Raw genomic sequence first — 21295 nt, 5'->3', positions numbered from 1 at the left:
GGCTCCGGGCTCGCGCTGCCCGCGGGGGCACGTGCGGCGGCAGCAGCAGCAGCGGCGGCAATAATAATGATAATAATCATTATCATCATAATAATAGTAATAATAAAAAATAGCAACACCAGCAATAAGCGTAAGCGTACCTGCTGCTGCCGCTGCGGTGGTTTTATGCAGCAGCTCAGGGAGGTGATTTTCAGAGGTTGCTCCAGAGCTTGTCATATGTCTGATTTGCGGTCCCCCCCCCTTTTTTTAAGAGTTTTAAGGGCTTCTGGTGGGTTTTTTGGGTTTTTTTTTGCACACTGTTCTTGCATGGCAATTGGGTGTGGAAGCGTTTGGGGAGGTCTAGCTCAGCACAGCAGGGTCCCTTGTATATGAAGTATAAATACACCGTTTATAGGTATATATACCCCATAGATATACCCTATACTGCTGTGCACTCTAACTGCATGCAGTGTGGGGAGGATGCGTTGCGCCTGTGGGTTGGCAGTCTGGGGCTTTTGTTGTATTTTATATATATATCCCCATAAACACACACACACACACACATATATATATATATAAAAATATATATATAGAATTACCCAGCTGCGGTTGTGCTTGCTGAGCTGCTCGGGGGGCTGGGTTGTTCAAACCCGCTGCGGGAAGATGGGCCAGAGGGCAAGATACCCGCGGCAGTCAGCAGCCCTGATAAACCTGAGCGTACGTGGCTCTGCCGCGGATCACCTTGCTATCACCACAAAAACTTAGCGCTGGCCCCTGATAAGAATGGCACTGCAGGAAGCATAGGAGAACATGGATTTTGCAAGAGTATTACAAAATAATGCTATTGTATGGGCAGTTACTCTGAAGATAGACAATTTTGGAGTTTAACTCCATTTTGTAGCAAAACCCTAACACCGGCACTTCTGTGTGACAACAGATGCAGTTTTCAGAAAAAAAAACACCACCTAGTTTCTCTGAAGAGAAGAAGTCATAAATGCCATATTTCTAGAATCGATATGACGATCTCAGGCACAATAAGAGGAGGAACAAAGTGATTTATAGTCTCGTATGTGGATCGCTCCCTCGTACTGACATATTACACTTACGCGCTCGCCTGCAGGTTCTCCGAGCTTTGCCAGCTAAGCCTCTCTGACATGCTACTAACCGTTTTTAAAGCCGTGTTACTCCAGAGAAATCTGACCTTTCTATGGATTACAAGCGCGGTTCAGAGCAGATTTGCTTTCCGTGCTTTACAAACCACTTCAGGGCCTCTATAACCTGCTTTGAAAACTGCTTACAGCTGTGGCAGGGAGCGCATTTCGGATGGCTCATGGCACGGGGACAGAGAGTCGGTGCACGTTCCCCTTGGAGCTGTGATTTCGGGGTGATGATGGTGGGGGAAGAGAGGGAGCTAAGGGCTGGTTTGGTTTAGTGAAATAATTAATTCCCAAGCAAGAACAAGAGCTGGCTTGCATCTGCTCTATTTAATATTAAAAATCGAGTATTTTAATATTAAAGACATCAGTAATTTCTAGCTGGGAGGGCTCCCGTTTCTCAACTTGTGTTAGTCCTGCTCCTCGCAGCCACATCAACATGTGCAAAGGGGCGGCGTGGGTCTGGCAGAGGTATAACTGGAGCACTCTAAAACACATCTCGCACGATTTCCCTGCGTCGGAAAGGCTTGAGTCAGTGCTAAACCTATGCTTCAGCGCGGCCTGAGGGAGCCCTTTGCCAAAGCTGCAGTTTTGGGCAGCATAAAATCTGTGTTTGAGGGCAAACAAGCAGTGAGCAAGTGGCTAACGAGGGACTGGAGAACAGAGAAAAAGTCTGCTTCTGCTTAAATTTCCCCTCAATTTGATCAAAATAGCTCTTACAATCTTAATACAGATCTGATTTATCAGAATAATTTGACAAAACCTGTTGCTCTGTGTATTTTCTGCAGAACCAGGCAATCCATTTAATAGGTATAGCCTGAGCAACACCCTGCAGAGAGGAAACACATTATCTTTTATTTATGCAGCTTAGCACACTATTGATTTACTGCTCTAGCAGTATGCTGAATACCAGCTATCATGATTTATTACCAGTCCTGGTTCTCTTCCCATTTTCTGTCTCATCTTTCTACTTTGTTTTGCTTGATTTACCCCAGTGAATCATCAGACAGTTCTCACTATAAAAAAATCAATTATTTTGATGTACAATGGGCAGCATATACCTAGTTCCTCATTTTGCCTGATAAGTAGGCATTTTGGATGGTGGATCTCGGCAATAATGAATGCGTAAGCTGAAAATAGCTTACTACGTACCTCTGCGATTCAGCCTCGTGCTCTTCTGCTTCAGGAAGGGAGGTCCCTGCCCCATGGTCCTTGGTTACCACCATTTCTCCCTAGAATAATAAAGTCAATGGACGGCAGCTCACAAACAGCAAATGCCATGCTTTTACGAAATCCAGAGGACTGAATGGTTTTTCCCATCTGCTTGAAGCGTCATTAGTTACAAGGCTCTCCCCACCCCACCTCGTTTTAGTGCCATCCGGTTTCACCATGGCTGCAGATGGGCTAGGGCAATTCTAATTTTAGACGATAGTGCAAGAAGGGCGGGTTGGTTTTATTGAACCACGCTGATTCCAGGACCATAAAGATTAGCGAGTCGCATTGCAGAGCAGCAATAACTACGTCCTCGCCATTGTGGGAGAGTCACTGCCGCGCAGGGCGTTACGTCTCTGCTAGGGAAGGGTTTGAGGATCAGTCATCCCTTTGCTGCCGGCAAGGGCCCGTCCCACCAGTGGCAGCGCACCATTTCTACACCTTGTTTGGGAAGGACGCTCCAGGTCAGAGGGGTCCTTGGTGAAAATTTCAGAGACACGCTGGTGGAGCTTGCAAGCTGACGGGAATAGGATTCACCGGTATGTTTGTTGGTTTGCTTCGAGCCAGACATTAGGCGTGTAGCTCTTGGGAAGATGCCTAATCGTGACCCTCCGGCCTGTTCTGAGCAGGGCTTGAAACTGCACATTTGCAGACAAAATTCAAACAAACTGGAGAGATCTTGAGTCCTGGTCTGTACTGGGCAAACACTTCTCGAAATTGTGAAAGCTTTTTCTTTAATGGGATGAGAAAACAGTTTATCACGCAGCTTTAAATGCATGTGTTATTTGTAGTTTGGATTAGCACCGAGCATTCGTGCTCAATTAACCTCTTAGGGATTACGTAGTTTCATTTGGACACTGCCTCAGTGCTGCAGTAGACGAGGATAACTCAGGCAAGAAGTGGCACAAACCAAAATCTTGCATTTTAGACAGAAGCAAACCTTGAATGAAAGTGTTCTGGTTTCCCCACCACACTTTTCCCATTTCACTTATGCTTCCTTAGTCCTCGGCCCGGCCAGCAAACCATGCCTTAGGCAGCACTACAGGTACCCCCAAATTTTTTTTAAACTTGAATCTTGCTTTCGTGAAGATGAAAAGTAATTCTCTTGCTTGGGAGATCGCAAAGAAAACATGACCTAAATGCAACCTACAAAGTCATAGCCATGGGGTACAGAATGCCAAATGGACTTCAGCTGGTGTTAGTGCCAGTGCTGATGGGAGTTTATAAATTTGGCACTTAATGTCACTATTCCCTAAAGAAAGCAAGTTTGTTATACAGGTCTTCATTTCTGCCCTCAGTGATGTCTCATGCTAAACTTATTTTAATAATGTGTGGTAGAGAGAGAGTATGCTTGTTTTAGTTTTCCCCAAAGCGAAAGCAGCTTTCCAAAACTTGGGAAATGAATCCTAATTTAAGCCCCTTGGGGAAGTTGCTGTAACCACCAGGAAAACTTCACACAGCTTTTAAGGCCGGGCAGGATTCTGAAATGAAACACAAGTCAGCTCATAATGACAGCAGGAGGAGGAGCAACCTATATTCTCGAGATGTTGGGATGAAAAAGGCCCATGATTTATTCCGAAAATACAAAGGGACAGATTCTTTCCTGCTGTATGTCTGATGAGGTCAAAGGCTCTATACTAGCAAGGAATTCAGTCTGCTAAGTACTGCATGCAGCTTTTGAGCTATTAGCTTAACTACACGTACAATTATCTGCAGGATGCATAATAAATGAAGACCGCCAGGCTTGACAGGACTAATATTAGCGCCACCAGCTGTGTTTTGGCTTGTGGGCTCACCAGAGACGTAATTCTGTCTCTTTGCTTGGCCCATTGGCTCCACACATGTGAGCGTGCTGTCTGCTGGGGTTCAAAGGGATCCTGTTTCTCAGACAAGTCTTTACACTTCCTACCTCCAGCTTTCCCTGCCGTGGTTACCTGTAGGTAGATTCTTGCATGTTTTTGTTTTACTCCCTGTCTGAAAGCTTAGGGCTTGTGTTCACGACCACGTAACTCTTCAGTGCCTTGCTTCACAATGCAAAACCACGCTTCCCGTCACCAGTGAGGAGCAGTATCCCTGAGAGGAGATGTCAGAAACCACAGTTAGGAGCTCCTGTCTGAATAATGACTCTCGAAAAACTCCCAAATCCACGGGTATGGTTTTTGCCCACACTAACTGCAACAAGAAGGGGAGAGTCTGCTGGAACACTGGAAATAGAAACGTAGGATATTCCTAAAGCCAGCCAGTTTCACGGTCACCAGCAGCCCCAGAAATAGAAGAAGACTCTTTGCAAATGTTTGGTTGTGTTTCACAGGGCCAAGACTTTAAAATCCTTTAAATTCTACCATTATCTTCACCTTGGTTTAGTACTGAATATGCTTTCCCAAGGCCGTGGGCTTCCTTGCTTGTCTGTGGGAAGATAACACCAGCTTTGCGATGTGTTTTGTTCATCTTCCCCCTTCTTAGAAAGTATCTCAGCTGTGGGAGAAAGACTGCTTTCTGATCTTATTCTCAAAAGCAGTCTATGGATAACTTGGGGAAGAGCCAAGACATTATCTTTTCCTGGAAACGTAGCTGCAGGAAAAATGAATCACTAGGTTGAACCTGTATAACCAACTGAAAACAAAAGCTCAGAGTTGTGTGTCTCACTGTTGCAAATAATGGGGGGAAAAATAGGCATCCTGTTTTGAAATCTGCTGCCAGCTGACAGGACAAAAATATTGCAAGAATGATGGTTGTTTGAAGCTGACAAGTAACATAAGACTACGGCCATTTAAGGGAAAAAGCCTGAAGCAGAACAGTAGCTAGGGAAATAGGAATTTCCAGCATTTTCATTAGGACTAGGAAAAAAAGTAACCAGTGAGGTTGTTCAGAGCATACAGCATGGATTTTTAGTAGCCCTAAATTTTCACACTTTTTTATCATCTTCTGTGCTGCTCTTGGCTAGCAGTGAATATATCCTAACCGCGGCCAGGATTCTGCRTTTCACAGCATAAAGACGGACTGCAGTACTCATGTCACAGATTAAACTGGCGCTTTTGTCTCTGCAGCAGTCAAAGATAGTATGGGCAGGACGGGCAATGCAGAGGATTCTTTGCCAGCAGGTGAACATCTGGATCACTGCAGTGATACCAATGGCACACTAACATATGGGAGTTAATATTTTTTAAACTTAGCTTCTCTTTTCTGATCCTACCTTCCTTTTGTCTTAATAAACATAAAACTTTGCAGTTATCAAAGGCTAAGGAAAGCTAACTGCAGGTGGCAGAGTTCATAGAGAGTAGCTGAGAAGAGAATTTGAGATGTATTAAAGGCAAAAATGAACGAAGCCTGCAAAGCTGTGCTCTGTGTGCTGTGGGCAGCGAGCTGCCAGAAGCACCGTGCTGACATACCAAGCCTTACAAATAGCTGTTACTGCAGGTCAGGTATGCAGGTTTCCGCTCCTATGAGGAAAGGGTAAATGCTTTCCAGGATTTTAGCACAGACACTAACATGGATGTGTGACTTCATTCAGAAGAGTAAAATTGCACATCTAGCTCCTTCTTAAGTTTGTTTAGGGTAACTTCTAAAGGTTTAATTCCATCCCTGGGCCACCAAATATCGGAGAGTGGCTCTGAAGAGCCTCTCCCATTAGGTTTCAGGTACCTGAAATTGCTTAGACTTGACTGTTGCTTCGTCTCTGTTGTCTGAAGGATTCAGTGCCTAAAGAGTGGAGAAGAAGAGGAAACACTGCTAATGCCATTACGCATAAAAATATGAAAACACTTTCTTAGACTTGGGTTCTGCTTGGTTTTAAAAGGGTAATCCTTGCACCGAGGCAGATGCTTTTGCATCTATGTGAATGCTCTAACTGTTGTCTGCCTATCTACAGACAGTTTAGTTGTTTTTAAAGAAAACTGCTTGCTTGCACTACAATTTCCCCTCCGATTATATAATGCTGCACCTATAAATAAAATCAGAAATCTGGGCACCTAAAATTAAGACTCTAGATCCATACTCAGGCTCCATAAAAGGAAAATGATTGGTGACATGACTTTTAGAAGTGTGGGACCCTTGCAGAAAGAAACAGAAGGGGTTGGTGCTTGGTGTGCTGCAACGTCAGCTCAACCTTTAGGAGCCTCGGAGCAAATCTGTGAAAACTGAGGCGCTTTTTTTGTGCAAGATTCTCACTTCCCTGCAGCAGCACTGGCATTTCAAACACAGTGTTTCACAGCTTTTTTTCCCTCCCCCAGTATCCCACATGCCAGACACACGTGTTAGTCTGATCTAGACCACCAGCCTGCCCCAACAGGTAGGGAAATCAGAGCGCTGCACTGCGACTTACCGACCACAGCCCTGCACGCAGAGGAGTGGAGCACGACATCGGAGGGCCCAGCAGGGCTGCATCCCACCCCAGATGTGAACCGATGCACTCTCACGTGTCACTCACGGGCCGTGGCATGTCAGGCGTGCTCCTGTCACCGGACCGGACACGTGGCATCTCGCGGTCTGGAAGCCCGGGGACTGGAGACCTGCTTGTAGGTTTGTGAGTGCTTGAAAGCATGGTGATAAATGCAGGCTGTTTCCAGTAAGTGAAGTGCAGCTGGAACTGCAGTTCTTGCTTACAAATAGGAAGAGCTTGCTCATTTTGCTTTTTGTTGCTTAATTAAAACTTCAGCATAATGTCAGCTTTTAGATCTGAAAGGCCTTTGAGAGATCAGTCACACAATGCCACTAAAAGCTAAGTGCTCTTTCTGTAACAAGACATGTTAATAAAGGTGGTGATTATGTATGACAGTTTATCAAGGCATGAGGTTTAAGGCATGAACATAATGTTACTGATGGGAACTACTCCTTCTTCAGAGGCTCCAGAAATTTCTTGAGTTTCACTTTGTGCACAGCTCTCTCTTATGAAATTATGCATCTTTATATTTTTTCTCATTACGTGCACTGTTTCATGTAACTCTGTGTGTAAAGGAAATGACATGGTAGATCAGACCACACATTCGTCTCAGTATTAAACATTTTTGCAGGAATCTTGCTGAACCAGCAAGATATAAGGTCCACTGATAACCTATCAGTTTCTGCAGAAACTTAAGCTTTCATTTCCAATTCACCCCCTTGGTTTCYAGGATGATCCAGATCAGTTCAAACGGAGGCTGTCTTGATTCTGCATCTGCAAGCTGTATGGAGCCAAATTCATCGCTTGCTTTTTTCCCTTTGTATTCATCAGAGAGGGGTTCACCACCCCGCCTGCCTCGCCGCGGTGGAGAGTCTGGGAGCTCTGGTGGAGATGTAGACGTAAAAAGAGTTAATCATTTCACTGCTAGTCATTTGAATGGCCATATATGGTGATACGTGGGGAGAAAGACCACTTTATTTTCCTGGTTTTCCTCCAAGCTTTTCATTAGCCAGTGTTTAGTTGTTTGATGAAAGTTCTTAGCAAAATAGCTATTTGTGAAAGCTTTACTTCAAAGGCTGTTCATATTTCAGCGGAGTAACAACCAGAAGGAGCTGATATTTTCGCAGAGAGGATGGCATTAAACACGTACGACCAGAAGTTTCTACACAAGCAGCGGCTGCTAGCCTCTCCGAGAGCGCGACAGAGCCATTCGGAGTAAGGCACGGTGGCCAGCGGGTTGTCAACAGCGCAGGCTTTTAGAGGCAGATTTAACAGCTCCGCGCTGGCGGGAGGCCTCACGGGCCCTTCTCCCCGCAGGGCGAGGCGAGGCGAGGCGAGGCGAGGTGACGCGAGGCGAGGCGACGCGAGGCGAGGCGACGCCATGGCGCTGGTGCCCTATGGCGGCGGCGGGGTGCTGCCTGGCCTGCACAGCCCCGCCGCCACCTACCACTTCGCCGGCTGCCCCGTCCGCATCGAGCAGAGCTGGGCGCAGCTGGGCGTCGCGGCCGTCGTCTGGGACGCGGTAGGTGGCCGGGGTGGCGCGCGGCGCGCGCGTGGCGGCGCATGCCGGGGCTCCCCGCCACCGACGCGGCCCCTTTGCTCCCCRCTCTGGCTCAGGCCCTGGTGCTGTGCGCGTACCTGGAGGCGGGCAACGTTGACCTCCGCGACCGGGCCGTCATCGAGCTGGGAGCCGGGACCGGCCTGCTGGGAATCGTGGCCGCCTTGCTGGGTAAGGGCCGTCGGCGTGTTTGCTCTCAGCGGCTCGCCGCCGCCAAGCTGGCGCTGGGCGTCGCCGTGCCCGGCGCGGGCGCTGAGAGGGCGCCAGGGCCGCCCCGCGCTGCGCTTGCGGACGGACGGGGGCGGTTTGCCTGAGACGTGCCCTCCTGCCCTGCTCAGGCGCTCGCGTTACCGTCACGGACCGGGCGGCAGCGCTGGCGCTCCTGGAGTCGAACGTCCGGGCTAACTTGCCCCCCGAGCTCCAGCCGCGGGCCGCCGTGAAGGAGCTCACCTGGGGAAGGGACCTGGGCAGCTTCCCTCCGGGGGCGTTCGACGTCGTCCTGGGCTCGGACATCGTCTACCTGGAGGAGACTTTCGCGGATCTGCTCCGGACGCTGGAGCACCTGTGCGCAGAGCACACCGTCATCCTGCTTTCCTGTCGTATTCGCTACGAGCGCGACCTTGACTTCCTGAGGATGCTGAGAGGCCGTTTCTCCGTACACGAGGTCCACTACGACCCCACGAAGGATGTACGTATATACAAAGCGCAGAGGGGCGGTCGCAAGGATGAAATTTGACTCTCTGCTTTGTTAGTAAACCACTGATGCTGTTAGATCCTCCCCTTGTTTCTACCCAATACGCTTGTTTCTAAACATAAAATTGCAAAGATTATATTTTTCCACTGGCTTGTTGTCCAATGTGGCAAGGACTGTGCACGCTAGCATTCTGCTTATTGAACCTCTGCTTAGTTCCTCAATATGAGATATATAAAGCCTTCCATTGACTTTTTATCAAATGTCATTTCTTGAAGCTGATTTAAGTTGTAGAAATCCCTGTGCATGAAAAACATTATTAAAAGATCTGTTGTTTGAAATCAAACTCACTTAATGGCTGCTATGGGATACTTACAAGTAGATAAGGATTTTTTTTTCCCCTTATCCCTTTCTTCAACCCTGGAAAAGTAACCAGATACCTTTCCTTCAGGGGCAGATACAAATGCGCAGGGATGCCCATAGGGCAACCGCAACAAGAAGACTCAAGCTGTTCTTTAAACATCAAATCAGCTCTTGACTCTCAAAGTACTACCGGATAATGTTCTGCTTCCTGCTCTAATTTGTCTGTGGCTGGCCAGGTCTCTGAGAGTCGCTGTGTAGGAGAGGAGGGTGCTGCCCTCCTCAAGTTTAGTGTTGGGGCACGCGTGTTCTTCATGCTGCTTGGGAGCCTGCTCAACCTTGGCGTGCTTTTTGTGCACACCGGTAGGCAGACCCCTCCTAAGCAACTGATTTCATACCTCAGGCTTGTGGAAATGCCTGTGTGTGTTTATTCCATAAAATCCGAAGTGAAAAATGCTGCAGACTGGAATCCGGCTGGCATCCCAAACAGACCTCCTCCTTCTTCTGATGGGGTGAGAATGACTTTGGTGAAAAGTAAAAGCACCCCGTGGCCTTGTGGAAGACAGCTATACTTCTAAATGCAGAAATTGGTTAAGTACTTTCTTTCTTGTAAGCAGAACTTTTTCTTCTGTTTATACTTAACTTACAAAGCCCCAGGTCAGGTTCAAGCTTTAAGTATGTTCATGTCCTTAGCACTAACACCAGGACAAGCCACCAGCTGTTCTGAGCCATGGACATGATGAGCTCTTGATCTCTTGTGTCCCATCAAACTTCCCAATTGAGAAGGATGCGTAGGGCCTGTGGCCCAGAGGTGACGTGTAGACCACGGTCTGGAAACGACACTTTTGTCATTACAGCTGCCATGAATGAGGCCTGAAGGTCTTGTTTGTCATCCCTGAAGACTCTCTCACATGTTTTCCGCTAAAGTTAACTCTGAACTTGGTGGCTATCCTACACAACACAACAATATCCTTGTGAGCCACATGGTGTCACTAAAACAGTGCATTCTCAGCTTGCTGAGACTGCCGTCTGGAACTTGAGTTGAAGTTCTTTGAGGGAAAGAAAACAGCACCTTTAATTAAAAACAGAACATGATATGAGCTCTAATGTGCCAGACATGGCGTCTTCTATCCTATCAACTGGGTTAACAGTTTTGGGAAAAAATTACAAGCTCTCTCCACTCTCTAACTTCTCACCACTCTTCTTCCTACCCCCTGCTGGTGTTTCCCTCTCTCCCGGTTCACCCGTGGTCACCGTGTGTTTAGCTGCCCCAGCAGGAGCTGGCGGGGAGCAGAGTGCTGGCTCTCGCGCTCAGCCGCATGCAGGACTTGGCCCGTGAGCAGTGCCCACTACCCGACTGCACTCAGCCCTGCGAGAGGCTGCAGCTTGCAATGCTGTGAGCAGTTGCAGCCTGCGTTTTTGCCATAGTGGGAACACTGTGTCTGCTTAAATAGCACGGAATAAAGCCTAGTGTAGCAACCTGCACGCTGTAGGGTTAAGGGGGCTTTGCTCCAGGCTTTGCTTTGAAGACAGGAAAAGTTTCATATTTTTAAAGCAAATCTGTTTAACTGTGTCTCCTTTTAATTGTTTAACAACTTTCAGTGTCTGCTTTCCTATTGCTGCTGTTGTAGCCAGTGGCCTACCTGAGAGAGCAGGTACATGGCAGGAGAGAGATCAGGCTCGACGACTTCTGTGGGTTGCTGTTGCGCAGCGTCTGCACGCAAAGCCCAGGGAGTCTGGTCGAACGTACCTGTGGAAGAAATGCGCCTRTACGTAAGCAAACGCTTGTGGAGCAGAGCATGAGAGAGATGCTGACAGCTCAGGTGAGTGCCTTGCCTTGCTCCGCAGAGCTGAGCTCTGGGTTGGCCCCTCCGCAGCCCAGGGTACTCTGGCTATGCAGCAGAGAGACTTGTCCTCGGACCACTGCCAGGCTGTGGGTGCTCCCTTAGGCGGGAGACCAGTCCCAAACATGGGCAGATCGGGCGAGGTTTGACTCCTTTCTGCCCACAGCCTGTGTGCATGTGAACCGTTGCTTTCCCAGGGGGCCTCTGCCCTTCACGAACAGATGGGAGCAGAGAGCAGGGGTAGGCGCAGCAGTGCAAGGGCACAGGTCCCCGCTGCACGTTAGCAGTGACCTGAGGCATTGTCAGGAGAGCTGGGCTGTGGGCTAGGCCAGCAGAGAGAAGGGGCGGACAGGAATATTGCAGTTGGGCTTAGCAACCAGCACGAGCACGGTGAGCAGTTAGGTCTGGTTGCTTTTTAAGCTGCAGGCACCAACTAAGAGAACATGAAACTCAGTCAAAGGCAACAGCCCGTTCCCATCAGGTGGCGCAGACACCCACCTGCACCAGCCAGCAAGCAATGCCTTCCCATGTCCCAGGCTGGCCTTCGTAGCTCTTCTGTATCGCCATCGTGCTTAGGCTCAGGGGACTGGCAGGAGTGAGCAGCACCACATGTGCCAGACAGACGGAGCACAGGTGCCATGGTCTGGTGAGCAAGCACACGGAGAGCAGCCCTCGGCGCTGAACCGGCGGGGCTGGAGGCAGCAGCAAGCTCACAAGTCTGACCGGTCCGTCCAGGTGAGCTTCTGCCCTACCGTGAAATTACACGTGTTAATGCTTCAGTGGCTGTACGGCAAATATGCTAGCGCACCGCCCAGGCTGTTTGTACYGCTGTGTTCGTCCCAGCACCGAAGAAGTCGGCGTGGTTGCCTTTTGGGTGGTTCCCCTGCATTGGTCCCATTTTGTAAAATGATGTGAACCCACCTGGAAGGAGAACGTGTTTGTGCCTGGGACCGCCAGTGATGGGATGATGCCTGAACGGCCGGCTGTGAAATGACCGACTCACCAAGGCGAGAGGGCCCAAGTCAGAGAGACATGGCCGGACGGACACGGTATGAGGTTGCGAAACCGTTTCTGAAACGTGCCTTTCTGTGAGGGAACGAAATTTCTGAAATGTCATTACAACTAAAATGATGTTTGATTACTATTAAGACATTGAGTATGAAATTTGGCTCTTTGACGGGCAAAGAGCTTTAAGGCGCAGCAATGTCAGGAGAATCAGGTTTACCAGCTGACCTACTGGCTGCACAGGGATCTGTGTTGCCCAATTTTTTTTAGTATGAAATTCAAGCCAAACTATGTCTTTATCTTGTGGACTAACCCCTGTTTGGGATTCTCCCTCATTACTGAGATGTAGTTTTCTGAATAAATATATGAATGTCATTATGAAAATGCTTAGTTGTGAAAACCATGAATTCCCAGCCATCGTGAGCTGACCTTACTACTCTCCCTCGATTTCACCAGAGGTGTGTTTACACCAGTGCTGAATTTGTTCTTCTGGCTTTTATCCCAGTGTTTTGATCCAGCTTTGTAGATTACATAATCAGGCTATGATCTCTGCAGTGTTTGCTGCCTTCTGTTCTGTTATTAAAATCAGTAGAACATGGTTTACAGGAATGTTTAAAAGGGGGAAAGACAGCAAATTAAACCTGTAAAAGGGGGAAAGACAGCACATTAAACCTGTAAAAGGGAAAAATCTGTCACGCATTAATCAAACAGAACTATTTACCACAAGGATGGGTACTATAAAGCAGATTTAAAAATAAGATTCAGAAATGGAAGAGAAACTGTCCTTCAGGTTTTAACCTCTCATTAAGCCAATTCAATTTAATTAAAATTAAAAAGCCTTCCCTTTGAGAAAATTATCTCATAAACACGGCAGGCTACAGATCATAACAGAGGGGACACCACAGTCTGCTCAAAATATGCCTTTTCCCATGGTTCTATCCAGCTACCATTTGCCCCTAAATTAATGTAAATGTAGCATCCTGCTCAAAAAAGAGACTTTGTAGAGTTTTTTAAAGCATGTTTATGTGACTGCACATAAATGTTTGTGTAAAAAGGGAGTTATGACAGTTTATACCACAAAGATTACAGTAAGAAAAACACTTCTTTATGACAATAATTCACAAATTCACAAGAATCACTTTAATATACAAAGCAATTACTACCATTCTGAAACACAAAGCAGCTAATATGTACATAGTGTTAATAAAATGCATTATAACCCAGTACAATTATTTTAAAACACAGATAAAGCACAAAAAATAAGTAAAAAAAAAAAAACACAACAGGGATGTTTCTAAATTTGGGGGAAATGTAAGTAAGATTTTTTTCCCCCCAACAATGGATTTTCATTTAGTCTTTTAACTTCCACAGGTACGTGGGAGTCCAGCTCAAATACCCTGTTCTGTGCTGATACGCTTTGGGTAAAGAATCAGAAATGCAGGTGAGGTGAAATTACTCTTTCCAGCATACATTACAAAAGGAGAATAATAACACTTGCTCTAGAAGCTTCCCTGAAAAACATTGTTCCAAAACAATTGCAAATTATAAACCCAAACTAGAAATAACTCATTTTTGAAGTGACCAACCAACCTGTGGACAAGTCTGTGGAGGGGCTGGCTGCCAACTAGCACCTCTCCTTGCTCCGTTCCCCATCCCATCCCTAGAAGTCCATATAATCAGCACAGTCAAATCTCATACAAACTCGCAGTTCTAGATTTTTTAAAAATTTATATTTTAATATAAATAAATGTCATTACACACAAACAATGGAGTGGCACCTGGATAAAACACAACTTGCGGAGAGCATCCTAACATCCGTTCTTAGCTTTGGCCATTTCCAGATAACTGACTGGCTCAAGGCCTTCCCTCCCCTTGTTTTTACTCAGCTATCCCGATTTAGAGAAATACCATATAACTGAGGCTGTGACTCAATGAAGTGACTGCTCCCAAGTCATGAGTAGAGTAAGTGGTCAGCTTATGGAAGTGTGCTAACCGCAGATCATTACAGCTTTTCCCTGGCCCTTTCCCTGCCCAGCATGGAGCTCCTGAGGACAGCTGCCTTTTCCTGCTGGGAAAGCGAGACCTAAACTTACCAGCTTACACAGCAAGTCAGAAACTCTGCACTTGCAATACCACAATGCAGACAGTTCAGCGTCTTTAATTTGTGCTACACAAATTAACCTGGGCAACTCTCTTTGCAGGCTAGAGCTTAAATACATTTAAAAAATACATTCCAAGGCAAAACACCTGAAATACAAGCCCTCTTTACAAAATGGATCTGGTCCCTTTTCCCAAGAGATGTACAAATTTAAGCCATATCCGTCCACAGACCTGAACCTGTCACAAGCACACAGTAGTCAGGATTTCAGCACCCTGTTTCTCRTCTCAGTCTGGCTCCTCCCACATGACTGAGCTTCATGATACATTCAGGTTTCTGCAAAATCAGTGTCTTTCGTAACGAGCAAATTCAAAAGCTCAAGGAAACTATTTCCCAGTCACAGTACACGAGAACCATGAATGTACTGTATGCCTTTAAAACCTGCTTACAGTGACAGAATCTGGGACTACAGCTAAATTATCTTTGATCCTGCACAAGAAAGTTAGTTGTGCTTTTTTTCTGTTAAAGCAGGATGACAAATTGTCAACGCACCTTTACCTCCTGGTGTCAAAGAACTGTAAAGCCTCTTTATTTACTTTCTTGGAATGCAGCTTTTAAAATTTGCAGCCAGATCTTAAATTAAGAGAAGGGGAGTAAAGTGACTGAAAAAGAGTTTAGCTTTCCTTTCAGATTAATTCCCCTTTCTCACTTGGGATCACTGAACTAGTTCTATTCTGTCTAAAAATAATTTCACATCCATCCTGTACATATCGCTTTGAGACACCATACACTTAGTTCTTCCCAGTCTTCAGTACCGCCAGTTCAACTCTCCTGCCATTTAAAACTAACGCCTGCCGGAAGCCAGGTGCTAATCAATCAGCTTCATTTAATAAAAGTTACGTTTGTGAAAGAGTCAAGGGGTGTGGGGAGAGGAGTGAGATGTGTGCACGCAGCAGGATTACAGCAATTGTGCCAGGGAGCTTCTCAAGCAAAACCAATATCCAATTTCTCTTTATTTTTTTTGTTCTGTTTTTGTTTTTTTTTTAAAAGTGCACATTTTAATCAAACATTTACAAAGAATATAATGTAACAAAAATAAATACATGACCTTTTGGTTAGATCATTGGCAAATGTTACATCACTAACCAGCTTCAGGGTGAAAAAATGACAATAAAAACAGGGTGTCAGAAAAACAATGAAATAATCTTACAAATTGTCATAGATCTGCAACCACTGATAATGAACTTGCTTTGATGAGGAGACTTGTCTTTACTTTAACCCACAGAAAGCATTGGTTATTTGTCTAAAATAAAATTAAAAAAAAAGCTGAGGCCAGTTTTTGCTAACAGATGACTACGTGCAGCTGCTTGTCTACTGGAAGCCCAGATTAAAAAAAAAAAGTAGTACAAATTTAGATCAGAAACTGTCAGGGCTGTTTTTCCTTATTAAATCTTTTTTTTTTCCTGAGCCTCTTAATGATTCCAAACACCCCACCAATTTTCTGATCAACATAAAATACCAGAGAAGACAGTGGTGTGAGACACAAACACAAACTACAGAGGAGCCAGAACCCTAGAGGTGTCTGTACAGCCCTGAAAAGCATGACAGGCTGAAATTGTGCTTTCAGATACATGCAATGGTGCTGACAACTATCCCATTCTGGTGAAATCACTGCTTGAATAAAAATACATAGCCACTACCTCAAGAGGAAAACAGAAGTCTTACCAGTGGTTCCTTAAAAAAACAAACAACAAAAAAAACCCCAAATACCTAACAATCCTTCCAATTGTTTTTGCCTTTGATATATAGCTGCCAAAGAGAAAAAGCACAAAAGTGAAATATTTTGAGGGAGGGGGAAGTTTTAAAACAACTGTTTACATCATTTCAAAAATCTCCAAAGAAAAAAACACAAAAGCCATGAAAGATGAGATAAAATGGTTGAAAACGGATAACTGAAAAACAGCACAAACAAATCGGTAATAAGCGCTAGAATAATGCAGCCCAGAACTACTGGGGCAGGGGAGCTTTCACACACGCGCACACATCCACACACACCCAGACACACACAGAAAAGTAAAAACTTTTTCTGACCTCCATATACTATAATACTCAGCATTCCTGACTTAAAAGCTCTCAGAGCTGTAGATTATATACTGTGTGTATATATATATATATATATGTACATATATTATACATATGTATTTTTCCAAGAATATCTAAATTAAAAGAGCACCGCTGACAATATCTTAACTGCCTGATCGGTGCTGTTGTTTTGCAAAATAATGACATTACAAAAATTATATTTCAAATCAATTCTTGTTTATTATGAACATAATGGATCTAGCCCTTTCTAACCCTCTCTTCAGGTAAAACAGGCTATCAATTTTTGAAAACTCACAACTGTGAGATATAAAACTAACCCTCCCTCCCCCCTGCCAGCATAATTTCCATCCTACTTCCAAATGGCCTTACTTGATAGAAGCTGACTACCCCAACCTCACTACTGAGGTAAATGATACATGAATGGATGCCTGTATCATATTCCTTCCCTTTTTGGCTCACTATGAATAGTAAAGCATGTATGGGTAACCTTAGCCAGCCCTGTACTTGGTGTAATGCATTTTTTTAATCATTGTCATTTAAATTTTCCATTAAAGAAATTAAAGTCCCCAAATCCTCAGTGCACCATAAATAAAAATAATACGTACTTTAAAATAAGGTTCTTTTTCTTAGTGAAACGTTTGTTGCTGATGAGGTCTAGACTGATAACACTACAGACTACTCACAGAACACGCACAAACAAAAAGCAGTAACGCAGTCCTCCTCTCACTGCCGCACGGATTTGCTGCAACCCTCTCTGAGAAGAACCAGGTGCCGGCGGCGGTTTGGGCTCCCCAGTCCATTCAGCTCCCAGGCGCTGTGCTGAGTGACTATGAGCGGGTGCTAGGCAGTGCTAATCACGCACCAGCGTGTCACAGCGCGGGGATCACAGCTAGCCTCATGCGGGTTCGCTGTAAAACCTCAAGCTTTTGCAAATCAATGGTTCTACAAAAGCAACCGCCCTAGTGCCGGCGGGTACAGCCTTTCTGACGGATCTCAAAGCCGAGGAACCATTCCACATAATTGTTTAAATGAGGCCATCATGAGCCTAATGCTTAACAAGAATTACTCCTGCATTATCAGCATTGCTACTTCTAGTGCTAGTTCTGAAAAATCAGTAACCGTTACAAATGCATGTATTCTCTGTCTTTAAGAATCAGACGGTTTTTATAAAAGAGTGACTGAGAATTTAGGATCTCCTTAAAATTGTACTGCTAAACTAATAAATTCACCTTCCATTAAATAAAATCATGAAAATTAATTCTCTATGGCAGATAAAAATAGACCATTTATAAAACCCCACAAAACTTAATTTGGAAATGAATTCTTTCATAATTCTGATACTTATGTTCTCTCATTTGAAATATAAACATAATTTGAAATTATCGATAACTCTAGATTTAACAATAATGTTACAAGTTTAACCCTGCTCCTTTAAAGTCTCTTGGAAACTGAATGCCCTCTCAAATGAGAAAACTAGAACTTTTAATACTGCTGTAGCTGTTTGAGACCCAACTGCCTAGAGTCTTGCAAATTTTCTTTTTATAATGTCACATTGACTGTATAACCCCTTTAAAAGCTTGTATTTGAAATTTATCTTAAAAACAGATAGAATGAATGGGAGAACATATTAGCTAATACTTAGCTAGGCAAGGCATTAGTACAGACCAGAGTCTTATTTTTATGTCTCTATACATAAAAATTGGACCAGGGGCCCAAAGTAAACTTACTCCATCAAATGACCCAAGTTAACATATCAAGAGACTGGCTTCGGAGGGCCAGTAAACAAACTGAGCATGATTCTTTTTGACACACAGGGGAAGTCCAAATGTTGAGTACAGTGTTCGTTATTCTTTAACGTGATCTACTTTTTTTACAATGTGAATCTGGGAAAGATCACATTTCCTCAGTGCACACAAGAAGTCTGGTCTTGCAAACATCTTAGGCACATGAGTAATTTTACTCACATGAATAAACAAATTGGTAAATCTGATCATTTACATTAATAAATCCTCTGAATAAATTAAGAATTTAGTTAGCCTGGGCAGGTTCAAGTAATCAGTATTGTCTCTTGCAATGCAGAAGCCAGTTGGAATATTCATGTTTGAAGTCCAATTCAATGTTTGAGGCTTACCTGGTTCTTACCATACTGCAATTAAATTTATGCATGGAAGGTGGCTTCAAAGTTTGAAAAAGAATTGAGCAAACAAGGATAATATTTCCAGTAAGTACAGTAATTTCCATTACATAAGATAGTGGTAGGGAAATAGAAATAACTTAACTGCTTAAAAGGACTGGGGACACTGAGACTATACTGTCATCAGGGAATATATATGTGGAGTTGGCCAAGCTTCAGCTGCTTAGTTGTCCTGATACAAATAGGCAGTGCTTTCATATGTTACCCATGCTTACTATGTGACTGTTTTCTAAACGTCACTGTTGTTCCTTTTTTGAGTTCATTTCCCCCTCAGATATCATTTCCCAACCAATATCCTATGAAGTTCGTGATTTCTTTTTGTGCATTCAGAATGCTGAACACACTTGTACATAATATGCTTCTAGAAGCAACAACTGACCAGTGAAGGCAGTTTCAATGCATTTGTTTCTGAGGTATGGAGAAGTTTGTATTAATCCAGGAGGGTTTAACACAGATTACACATCAAAAACCCTCCTGGGCTAGTTTAATAATTGTATGTTATCTCCACACCAACAATGTGACCGTGAAGCGCCTTTCATTTGGCATGTCACTTAGCCATGTATTTTTATAGTTTATAATGAGTATGTGAAACCAATTTGGCAACCATTGCTTCTTCATTGCACCATACACACTCAATGTATGTGGCCCACACAGTTCTCTGGGCCGAGAGGCTGGGGTGGTTCTGTCTCTAAGGCAATCAAAAGAGCTCAACACAAATTCTTGAAATCATTACAAAAGGACCCTCCCCCACAGTAACTTCCCAAGTGACCACTGATACTCCTTGACGAGGATGGGGAGATGAGAAAGAAGCCTGTTCTTCTTCTTCACACTCAGATTATTTGATGACGAAAATAATCTTGTAGGGGGAGAAGTGGAGGCAAGTGTTTGAACATTCACAGTTTGATGCAAAGCACAGACGAATTAAATTCTGTAGTTGCTTTCAGGCAGTTTTGCGCATAGAAAAAAAGAAATGTTTAGAAAATAAAAAGTTTACTTTGTCTTTCTGGTTATAGCCAGAACCAGTCTCGATCCCACCTGGACAAGTGAAAATGGGAATCCAAAATTAATCTGATTTGTGGCAGTAAAGGTCCTTAAGTGCTTTCAACTCCTCAATCAGTGTCTTGTTTTGGTTTTCAAGCACAGCCACTCGATTTTCTAGACATTTCACATACTCCTTTTTCTTCCTGCGACATTCACGTGCTGCCTCTCTGTAAAGCAAATAAGGACATTCAAATCCAGAACAATTATTTAAAGACATGGGTTGCTTAACTGTTCAGGTCAAACATTTATCTAATACTGACATTTTTAGAACAGGGAAGTATTGTAAGAAACAACTCATAAGTTGGGAAGAAAGGCTGAGTTCATAATAATTTCACCTTACAAGTCACGAACACTCAAGATCCAAGGATCATTTCACCATACAAATCCCAGTAAGTCAGCACTGGTAAAATCCTGCTGGTGTGATAAAAGGATCCTACTCAATGACAAAATTCTGTTTGCAAGATTTAAATTAGAGCCTTTAGGCTGAGTAAAATGCTGCTGCTCTAATTTCCTTAGTTTTATTATTACTAAGAGGCAAATAACAAAAACGGGTAAGAGCAATGTTCATCTACTCATTTCTTTATAGTCTTAACTTTTCCCTTTGCTGTAGTCCAACCAAATAATGATAGTCAGGATGTAAAAAAAAGCTTTGTTCAACCAGTGCAAAAAACCTGTATTTAGAGCATTAGAGCATATTTGCTCTCAAATAATACTTTCATTTTGTTAACAATGCCCATATCACTGCAGGGATAATATAAACCATTCAAATAAGAAATCACCATAATATAAACAGTCACGAGCAACCATACTCATTCTTTAGCCCTCGTCTGCCATGTCAAGAAGATGAGAGTGTAGATGTGTTGAAGGAAGCCTCATTGCAGTCAGTCTCTTAAGGCTCTCTTGTAAAGACTGAGCTGCCAGTAGGTAACTCAGATGGTAATATACTTAGAATACCTTGAAAAATACTTCCAAAGTGCTTGTGTGCTGGTGAGCATCCTGAAGGCAGTACCACCAAGGGAAAAGCTGTCCTGCACGGCAACAGAAACGGTACCAACTTGCAGAGGAAGCACAAGGCTAAATGCCATAGGCGGACAGCATTGGAGCATGTAGAGGGCTGCCCTCCTGCAACGTGGCTTGTCAAAGCAGCACAGTGTAGATACATGCATGTGTACATGTGGCTTTGCCCTGAATCTTTAAGTGCAAAGCAGAATGGCTTCACAAGGAGAGACTGAGTGTCTGTCCACTGCAAATTCTGTATAGACTGCTGATAAGGTCAATGTTCTGGGAAGTGAGAGGAGAAAACTGAACCCAGTTCTTCCACTCACTAGGTAAATAGTAATTGTAGTACTAGATAAAAAAGAATGTCTCTTCCAGGACTAACCTGGTAAGACTCTAAAAACATTTTTTAAAATCCAGCTCCACAAATGAGACAGGAAGAAGAGAACCTAATTTGTAAGCCTTGAAAGGGCTCAGGCGTCCATTTGTCACTCCCACAAACACAATTTCATATGCTTGTAGCACTTCAGTAGGTCATGTGCAATATTTAGAATTTAAAGTCATTTGGGACTTTTAGTTGTGTCACCAAAAGACTACTGGATCAGGAAAGAGGTGTGTCTCCAAGTGGTAAACTACTAATATGTATCCCTGGATGACAACTTTTTCTTTCCTTTTGTGATTT

The 21295-nt window shown here is 44.2% G+C and overlaps 2 protein-coding genes across 4 annotated transcripts in view; one reads left to right on the top strand and one right to left on the bottom strand.

Annotated features, from left to right (window-relative positions):
- The first annotated feature begins 2393 nt into the window (after nt 1-2393).
- METTL21A (methyltransferase like 21A) lies at nt 2394-9322 on the top strand. Its single transcript, XM_026089141.1, has 4 exons — nt 2394-7938; nt 8041-8245; nt 8341-8452; nt 8620-9322. Exons 1-4 carry the CDS (start codon nt 7856-7858, stop codon nt 9015-9017), a joined length of 798 nt encoding a protein of 265 aa, XP_025944926.1. The 5' UTR covers nt 2394-7855; the 3' UTR covers nt 9018-9322.
- A 3976-nt stretch (nt 9323-13298) lies between these two features.
- The window catches only part of CREB1 (cAMP responsive element binding protein 1), a 42178-nt gene continuing 34181 nt past the window's right edge, over nt 13299-21295 (bottom strand). For all 3 annotated transcript variants that reach the window (XM_026087374.1, XM_026087384.1, XM_026087392.1), the window contains one exon: nt 13299-19784. In XM_026087374.1, the coding sequence (XP_025943159.1) occupies nt 19640-19784 (145 nt within the window). In that variant the 3' untranslated portion in view covers nt 13299-19639. The remainder of the gene's footprint in view (nt 19785-21295) is intronic.

The sequence above is a fragment of the Apteryx rowi genome, unplaced genomic scaffold (assembly GCF_003343035.1).
Source record: "Apteryx rowi isolate R43461 unplaced genomic scaffold, aptRow1 scaffold_12, whole genome shotgun sequence".
In the NCBI taxonomy this organism is placed as follows: Eukaryota; Metazoa; Chordata; class Aves; order Apterygiformes; family Apterygidae; genus Apteryx; species Apteryx rowi.
Note: the sequence above shows the minus strand (reverse complement) of the source record. Positions and strands in the feature narration are given on the sequence as shown.